At 39.1% G+C, this 9,492-nt stretch overlaps 1 protein-coding gene across 3 annotated transcripts; it reads left to right on the top strand.

The window, feature by feature from the left end:
• Window positions 1-368: 368 nt before the first annotated feature.
• Window positions 369-9,106, top strand: LOC307035216 (uncharacterized protein). 3 transcript variants are annotated; one of them, XM_079674293.1, is made up of 20 exons: window positions 369-774; window positions 1,500-1,863; window positions 2,054-2,174; window positions 2,555-2,629; window positions 2,932-3,319; window positions 3,546-3,644; window positions 3,878-4,110; window positions 4,237-4,415; window positions 4,580-4,673; window positions 4,769-4,878; window positions 5,139-5,264; window positions 5,378-5,492; window positions 5,606-5,668; window positions 5,967-6,021; window positions 6,249-6,340; window positions 6,581-6,673; window positions 6,817-6,916; window positions 7,012-7,182; window positions 7,394-7,532; window positions 7,897-8,035. In XM_079674293.1, the coding sequence occupies exons 5-20, from the start codon at window positions 3,166-3,168 to the stop codon at window positions 7,904-7,906; spliced, it is 1,833 nt and encodes a 610-aa protein (XP_079530419.1). In that variant the 5' UTR covers window positions 369-774; window positions 1,500-1,863; window positions 2,054-2,174; window positions 2,555-2,629; window positions 2,932-3,165; the 3' UTR covers window positions 7,907-8,035. The 3 variants fall into 3 exon arrangements, with proteins under 3 accessions (XP_079530419.1, XP_079530417.1, XP_079530418.1); XM_079674291.1 differs by having other exon boundaries at window positions 386-774; window positions 7,356-7,532; window positions 7,897-9,106; XM_079674292.1 differs by lacking the exon at window positions 2,555-2,629 and having other exon boundaries at window positions 386-774; window positions 7,356-7,532; window positions 7,897-9,106.
• Window positions 9,107-9,492: the final 386 nt, after the last annotated feature.

Below are 9,492 nucleotides of genomic sequence, written 5' to 3'. Positions count from 1 at the left end.
AGCAATGGAGGCAAATCCATGAACACTTTGTCGCTGGACAGTCCACTGGCCTTTCACATTCATGTCACTGTGGCAAGAGGGATGTGTGACAGGCAGATTCATAATTTCCAGCCAGTATGCAGGTAAATATCAAGCGTAATTTACTCGATCATAGGCAAAAAACAACCTGATCTCACCAGAATGCGTGACTCCTCCACGACTCCTTAACACCGCATTGCGTGGTGGAGTCACGGAATCTTTTATATTTGCGTGTCGGTACCACGCAAACAACCCCAATGTAAAGTGAATGAGGCTCCTTTGTCGTGGTGCACACATGCATTTCTATAACGTCCTGCAGTGAACTTTTTATTCTATAAAACGTTTTAAAAATCTACTTTATAGCTTGTAGTAACTCACAGGAGGCTTCTTTTATTTTATTTGTATTCATAATCATTTTTATTTTTCGTCAGAATGTATTATGGTGCCTTATTTACCAATTTTTGTTCTCAAAAAACGGTGCATTTTTATTAGATTAGTTATTTTTTAAGGAAGGCCAGAGCTTCAGCTGTCTCAAATAGATTTTTCCCTTTAGTTTACGTTATTTAAAAGACAATTACATTCATATTTGATCATTAATAGTAATAATAATCATTTTTTTTATAACAACGATAAACCAGAAGAAGATGCCGTCGTTACCACGGCAACGTTATGTCGCGCTTGACGGCAGTGACGTAGCCACGTGGCGTTGCCCACGATCACGTCACTTTCATTCATTTCATCTCACAACGGACTACAGTAAGTATCTAAAATCAAGGGGAGTTTATTTCTTTAAAACACGAAATTATATTGCTTTTATTTATTCCACTGTAGCACAGTCTCTATAGCGTTTCATTCCTGGATATTATGTTGAGTTTATAGTCTGTTTAGCTTTTACAATAGGCTACGCGCAAGCTAGCGGCCACGTTCAGCTAGCCTCCGGCTTTCCGGTCAAAGTTTGTAGCTGGATAGCATTTATAGTTTATACAGCTAAATGACATTAGCTGTCCCCGGCACAGTTGGATAGTGGAGGTGCCTGCTAGAAAAATATGTTTAAATGCTTGTATTTGCCCATGTGTTGTAAAGACAGCTTTCAACACAGAGTTGTAATAGTGGAATCGGCGATGGAGTGGAACAGAAATGTGGACCTGGAGTTTTTCAAGAGGATTTGACTGGCCAGTGGGGACATTGGGATTGTTACATTGTACAATTAAAATATATAGTAGAAGATATAAGATATATAAATTATACTAAATTATTATTGCATAATAGAGTAATGCACAGATTAATTATTATTGCACTCTCTTCATTTTGTGTATTGTTTGTATATTGTGTCTGTATTGTTTGTATGCCATGTCCCTCATAACATAACAATATGCACAGTATAAATTATACTACATTATTATTGCATAATAGAGTAATGCACATATGTTACTGTTATTCTAAATAATCCTAATCATGTTTTTATTTTTCCTGTTTTACAGCTTCTTTACAACTCTATATCACCAACACACACATATCCACACACACACACACACACACACACACACACACACACACACACATATAAAACCAACAGCACTTTTAAGAGCCACTCTCTCTCTCTCACTGTCTCTCTTTCTATCACTCTCTCACTGTCTCTCTTTCTATCACTCTCTCACTTTCTCTTTCAATCACTCTCTCACCTTCTCTTTTTCAATACCTCTCTCTCACTTTCTCTTTTAATCACTCACTCTCTCTTTGTATGCCATGTCCCTCAACCGTGAAGTGAGGGTCTTTGAGGATCCCAATGAGGCCAGGATGCACATGGCAGCATTGATTAGCGAGGCTCATCTCCATGAGGCCAGGGTGAGGCTTTTCATGATAAGCAAATACCCAAGTCTGTAATATAATCATTGCTATTGCTTTTTATTGATGTAATGTAAAGGGTCCGTTAGACCTTTTTATGCAACCGTTAAATAATTGCTCAAATATAAGAGCTGCTGTCTTATGTTGTATTCCAACTTTGTTGTTGATCTCAACCTCTGAAAAAATATAGGCTACTGAAACCCCTGCCATCCCTCCGAAAAAGAAAAGAAAAAGCAGGAAGAGACCCCTTTCTAATCCAGTGGTCACAAGCAGACGTGAGAGACAACGGGAAACACAACGCTCCGCATCAGGTTTGTTCTTTACTATATCATGATTTCTAAATCTAAGAATAAAGATAATTCATAACAAAGTTATTTTGGTTTACACAGTAAGAAATTATGTAATGTAAAGATACCTCTTGACAAATCTGTTGCAATGTTTAAAACATTTTCAAATTAAATCAAGATATTGTAAGAGCCAGTGACTGATAATCCTTGCTTGTGTTGTATTTTTGAACATGTGTACCTCGATTTGGATAAAAGTATGCCAAATGTAAATTGTCATTGTGTTGCTGTGGTAATATGTTCTTAGTTTCATTACCTGCAGTCCTTACAGAGCATTTTCATATTACAATTAATTGGTGTAATTTTAGATTGATTGAAGGGTTAAGCAAAAATGACTGTCTCTGCAGCTTCACAAGCCAGAAGAGACGATCCTGTGCATGAGGAAGGCCTTCAGCTAGAACATCAAGAGTTCGGTAGTCTTGGTGAGTATATTGATTATAACAGCAGTTGACTGGCACTACAGTTTTTCCCAATGTTTCCATTTTTATACTCATCTAGTTAATCATAATAAAGTATTGAGTATTGACTGTTTCATGACAAGTGAATGCATATTTGGTATAAGTATCACTTGCTAATATTGCTTTGGATGCATATAATGATTCATAGCATGTTGCTATTATTAGTCCGCATGTATTTTTCCAACTCAAAAGTGTTTCTGTATACTACCTTAATATCCATCATACCAGTTTTAGGGTGGCGGCTTAACAGCTGTTTTATTTTTTAGAAACACATCTCCAAGAGTTAAGGGACACCCTAACTGCAGTCCAGGTTCTGGGGGCAACAGACGGAACGGTTTCTGCCTGGGCACAAAGGCAGCTTCTCACAGATGTGAGAATGAAAACTGCTAGGCCAATGCTTTTTAATGCAAAACTCTCAGCTGAGAGAATAGCCATTCAGAAGTGCCACAGATGCTGTGCAGAAGAAGCGGCTTAGGTGCCTGGACTGTGTTCCACTGGACATGGAGTTCCTCTGTGCAACCTGTGACATGGAGGCCCACAAGAGGAATATCTTCCATGACAGAGAGGCTGTGTTCAATGGATTTCTGGAGCCCATTCCCCCTACAACTGCTGTGGTGGTGGATGAAAATGGCCAGCCTCAGTTTTGTGAACGAAGTATGTAAAGATTAACATTACATTACAATGTCCCATTATAGTGTAGTTCCCAAAATTAAGTGTGAATGGGAATTGTACATAGCTGATTGAAAAAAGTATGATTGGTTTTGACTAGGGCTGCAAGATATGTGGAAATTATGCAAAATGTTATTGAATATCTTGATAATCTGGAGAATTAAGGAAAAACTGTAAATAAACCCTTCCTAACTTATTTTCTATATTGCAGTATGTCAACTGCCTGTTCCTACTCCAAGGTCAATCTGTGAATGCTCTGATGACGTCACAGTTACTCCTTGGAAGCATATTTCTGTGGTCACCATCAACGGTATGTTGTTCTGAAAGCCCTTCTTTTTGTACAAGTAGTATTGTACGGCAGAGTTTTACCACTTTGTGCAACGCAAAGATTTTTATCACCTGGTCATTTTCAGACAACATCCAAATGCCATGTCAAATAGTTAATATATGATATATGCACATCTATGTATAAAATCCAATATTTTAAGGCAAAACTCACAGTTTTATTACCGAAACACCTTTACTTTGTCCATTTGTTCACAGGACGATACAATGTCTGCTTGCCTCGGAAATCCTGTCCATCCTGCTCTGCAGAATGGACTCCTGAGGTTAAAGACCTGCTTTTGTATCGGTACTGGCCAGCTAGCACCAGCTGCCAGACGCTTTACAAATATGATATGTTCACCTCATTCGAGCACATGAAGGTGACAGCACCAGCCATGTCCAGGCAGGCATTTCTGAAAATGTTGGAGCACAGATCTGTTCAAGCTGGACGGGTAAATCTGCCTGAATCACACGGAAACATACAAAAAACAATATCATATTACTGTATACCATATCATTAATTGTTGGCATTGCTTTCAAAACAATTACTAATCCACTTTTTTTAAATCAATATACAGACAGGTAGTATCTGTGCTGATACATTTCAGCGAAGCTTCTTCAAGTTTTGCTTCTGTCAGTACAAACAAGAGGATATGTGCCAGGTCCATCACTTTGTTTGTCCAGCATGTTCTCCAGACATGTTGGCTTTCTGCTGTGATGGAAACCGCAAGCATTACCGCTTTTCCAAGTCAAAAGGGTAGGTATAGGTATTAATGAAAATGATAACGAACACACCGCTAATACAAATAGTAGCCCTTGGGGTTGTGTTTGAGTCGCCATAACAGCAATTAAAACAAATCATAGTAATGTAGTGCTTTTTGATTTTTATTATTGACTTGTATGTTAACTTATCATGGACAGGACTGAGGAGCCGCCAATCTATGAGGGCTTGTTCCTGGCCAAGGACGAGGAAGTCGCAACATTTGTTGATCTTGTCAGAGGCAACATGAAAAGTGTACGTTTTTTTTCTTATTATGGTAGTTGCAGTTACACCTGTGGTGTTCTTTTTTATATATGTCAAAACTTGTGTGTAATAAACTGACTTTATAGGGAAATGACAGTGCCGTCTGTAGTACTGCCAAATTCACCGCTGGCAGAGAGATGTCAAAAAAGTCTGGTGCCCAGATAGACGAGGAGGGCATTCAAGTGGCAGTTTGCAGGTATGTATTTGTAAGTGTATATGTGTTTGGTTCTTGAGTCCTGTCTCATTATTTCAGTTTTAATAGCAATCAAAGTCTAAGTCTTTGTAAGAATTGGAAGCATTAAACACTTTTGATGGTGAAGCGGAATTTATCCATCATTTGTAGTATCCAAGTGTTATTTTTTGTTATAGCCACCTAGATGACAGAGATGAGTGCTTAAGCCAGGGCTTGCTGTGTCAGTTTATTATGAACAACTAGATTTTCTTCTGATTAATCAGACATGGGTTTCTCTTACGAGGACTGAACCACTTCCGTGGAGAAATATACGCGTACCCAATGTTTCTCCAAAAAGAGATGTCCAAGAAGGCAAATGTTGACTTCTTCTGTATGGATGTAACATGCAGGTAATCCTCACTGTCATATTGCACATCCACAACAATGTTTAAAATGGCCTATGCCTCAGCAGTCATTTTAGATGATATTGATATTGTCACAAAATGCTGCTCCTGCTTCTTAGGTACTGGCCATACCTTAACAAAATAGCCGGGGGATTACCAGAGCTTCTGCCGTTGACCGAAATGAGGCCATTTCTTAGCGTGATGCATTCTAAAGTCCATACAGCAAAATGCGAGGTACATAACATCTTTAATGCAAAGGACTTTTACATTTTGTGCATGGCATGCCTTATTGGATATCAAACACTTCTAAAGAAATGCTACATAACAGTACTTGCACTGTGTTGCAGGTGAGATGGGGTGGCAGAAGTCAGAACGGAGCAGGAAACACAGTGGGAGAGGAAGTAGAGCAGGTATGTTATTAATGGCATTATTGTAACTGTATGGATACAAGAAGTCTTAATAGAAAGCAGTACAAATATGTATGTGTCATCTCAGTGACAAGCCTGTTGATTAGTTGAAAGCATATCTTTTATGTCTGAGTTAAAATGAAAGATAGGCAGTTCATATGTTCAGCAACACTAAATGCATGCATATTGTAGGAAGTCAGTACACAAGTTTTCTCTTAAACCATCCAGTTCAAGATCTATGATGTGTCGGTAATATTGTTATGTGATGGTGACCGAACATTAATTGTAACTTTCATTATAGGTGAACAGCTTTCTCTCCAGGGTAGCTCTGGTCACAAAATACATGACAAAAGCAGGTTGGTATTAACACTACACACTGTGTGATAAGGCAGCCCTGATAAGTATTTTACAGAGAGTTCCCTCCTTAAAAACATTATTGGTGTATTACTTTACTGTAATGACCAGTTCAACAACCTTTCAACGATTGGGTTTAGTCATGTCTATCTGGTTTCTCACTCAGTATTGCCTTTTTGATGTGAATACTTCCTTTTTTGTTTGTGGATATATTTGTTGTCTTTTTTAGGAAGAGGGAACATGCTCACTCAACAGGCCATGGGTTGGAACAGAAGGAAGAGGGACAACCTTCATCAAGTTTTAGCCCACAGATATGTCAAAGTAAGGGCAAATTAGAATTGTCTTCTCATCTGACATTACATATTTATGAAGGATGTCTGCAATGTAACCTCATGGCTATATACATGATGTTCTCCCTTATCCACACTTCCTCTTGCAAGTCAGATGGTGTCATGGAATGTTTCAACTGTTCTTCTGAAGGTCTTTTACTGAAAACTGGTGTTCTTTGCATTATGGTGTTGCATGGTGCTTTTGCTCTGACATTGTCTTTTTTTTGTAAAGATCATAGAGAGGGCAAAGGTGGAAGCTGCCAGCTTCAGCGACTTCAAAAAGGAGAACAACCTTGATCAGGAGACCATACAGCAGCGGTCACAGGTAAGACATACCACAGGTTTTCCATATATACATCTGTTAATTACTGTAAGTTTAGACACACAATATAAGTTGGCCATATGTTGAAACTGAGACTTTCACTGATTGTATCTCTTCTCCAATTGTTTTTTTGCAACTATTTAGAGAGAGTCTACGCCCCAGGGTGTACTGAAGGACTGAGGGTGGATATTGAGAACATCACCGTCACTCTTTTGCGCAGGAAGCAAGATGTGTATCGTCAGCATGGTTTGTTGTCAAACGTAGTTATTGAAATTACCTTTCAAAAACAACAAAAACATTCTGGCACCATGACACAGTTTTGTTTCCGTTTCACTTTGCAGACGGCAACCAGGCAAGGCAAAGGAAGAGGAAGAGAATGAGAGAGCTGAAGAAGAAGCTTCGCGAAAAAGTTGTGCAATACAACACAGGAGTGCAGGAAGAACAGATCGACGAGGAGTTGGCTTGCAGTCTGACAGAGGGCTACATCTTACCATGGGAGAGGCATGCAAATGGTAGGATAATTGCTAGTTTGGCTTGTTGTTTTTTTAGTCTATACCAAAATATGAAAGAAAAAATGCTATCGCTACAAAGATTTGTGTCTCAGAAATGAAAATCATTCTGTAATAATATAATATATGAATAAATATTCCTTGTCCACTACTCCATTCCTTTCCTCAACCTAAAGGCAACACCTTCAGGTTGAAGAGGTCTGTCTTTGACCAGGTAATGCTGGTCAGACGTTTGGAGGAGGAGCAGAGCATCCTGGTGAAAGAGATGTCGCAGCACATCATGTTCCTTCTGAAGGAAGTGCAAGAAGTGGAAGCACTCAGAGGACAGACTTTGGAGGGCATCAAAACCAGCAGTATGTCTGAGATCTTAACATTTGAATATTTTCATCACCTCTTCAACACATTACATGTCTTACATAAGTAGAACACATCTGTCACTGTGTCAGGCCGAAGTGAAATAGTAAATTACTGAAACTATTCATTATCAAGATCATAATCGATTATTTTCTGTCTATTGAATATCTGTTAAGCACTATATAAGCATTTATCAACATGTCCCATTTGGCACCCAATATATAGTAACATCCTTCAGTTTAACATGGATTTACCTATTTTGTAGTGTTTTTACATATGCAGCATTGTACAATGCAAAGAGATTTGCAATTGTCATGGTTTGTTTACATTGAGCCCTTTTGCTGTGTGATTATTCCTCGACAGATTTCGGTGACCTGACAGAGGATGCTGCACATGGGCTCGAGAGTGTCCTCAGTCGGAGGTGGCACTTCCTCAAAAGCCAACACAAACAGGCTGTACATGCGTACAGCGGTGTAGCCGCTTTGGAATGCCATGATCTTCAATTACAGCAGGAAATTGAGGAGTCGGATGACAATGGCTACACTAGCCCTGAGTCTGAGGAAGAAGACGTGTAAAGGTTTCTGCCAAGCAACACAGAGGCACTGGAGAGCTCTTTCACAAGCGACGTGTCACGTCCACATGCTGGTGAACGCCATAATAATGACAAAACACATTTAAAACACACTTAAAGCCATACAAAATAAAGACAGAATGCAACGGCTCGTCTGGTCTTCAACCTTCCAAAACATTCCCACACCACGCCACTCCTCCGCTCCCTTCACTGGCTTCAAGTAAATGCCAGAATCCACTTCAAGACAATGGTACTTGCGTACCATGCTGCGAATGGATCTGGCCCTTCCTACATCCAGGACATGGTTAAACCGTACACCCCAGCACGTGCACTCCGCTCTGCATCGGCCAAACAGCTCGCTGCACCCGCACTGCGAGGGGGACCCAAGTTCCCATCAGCAAAAACACGTGGGTTTGCTATCCTGGCTCCAAATGGTGGAATGAGCTCCCTATTGAAATCGGGACAGCAGAAAGCTTACACATCTTCTGGCGTAGACTGAAAAATCATCTCTTTAGACTCCACTTCGAGCGATTGAATTATTAACAAATAATGACTAACAAAGAATTACTAAGAAATACTAACAAAGTACTAATAACAAAGCACTTATATACTAACAAAGGGCTGGCTTATCTAAAGCCAGTTGAGTAGCACTTGAAATGTTTGGCTCTATGAAACCTGATGTACTTATATGATTCTGTTTTCTTCAAGTTTGTATCTTCCTGGTCGAATGCACTTATTGTAAGTCGCTTTGGATAAAAGCGTCAGCTAAATGCAATGTAATGTAATGTAACATTATAAAACACTATATATGAGAACGATATGAAACTATGCACTTGTTTCGCCCGAGTTCATAGTAATGTGAAAATGTGTTTATATTTTGTACTTCCGTTTATTTAAAGCGCTTTGACTTGCTGATGTGTATGAAAATACATTGCCTTACCTTTATATTTAACTGCCTCTTGTTACTCAAACAAATGCTATACAATGGTTGTTTTCTTGTCACTGCATTTTGTCATTCGTTGATTATGAACTATTAATGTGAATACATCGTAAATAGAGTCCATACAATAACATAATCCTTTATTAGTAACATGTGCATAATGCAGGGTAAATACCAACACATTCTCACTCCCAACTCGTACTTCTAATGTTGTATTATTTTCTAAACCACACAGTGTTATTTACTCAACAATAAGACACAATTATCCTTGTGTTTATTTGTTTGATTGTATAATGTCGGACATTTGGAGTCCGTCAGGACCGAGGGTCGGAGCAGCTCATAGAAGTTGCTTTAGATAATTTTACACCCGGAAGTAAGTATTCTCTCCGCTATGTTTGACAACCCCTGTGAATAGTCCTCAAGCTGTGATTGGATGTTGGAATGCGCC

The sequence above is a fragment of the Notothenia rossii genome, assembly GCF_949606895.1.
Source record: "Notothenia rossii genome assembly, chromosome: 4".
Classification (NCBI taxonomy): domain Eukaryota; kingdom Metazoa; phylum Chordata; class Actinopteri; order Perciformes; family Nototheniidae; genus Notothenia; species Notothenia rossii.
The sequence above is the reverse complement of the archived record's forward strand: the minus strand, read 5'-3'. Positions and strand labels throughout refer to the sequence as shown.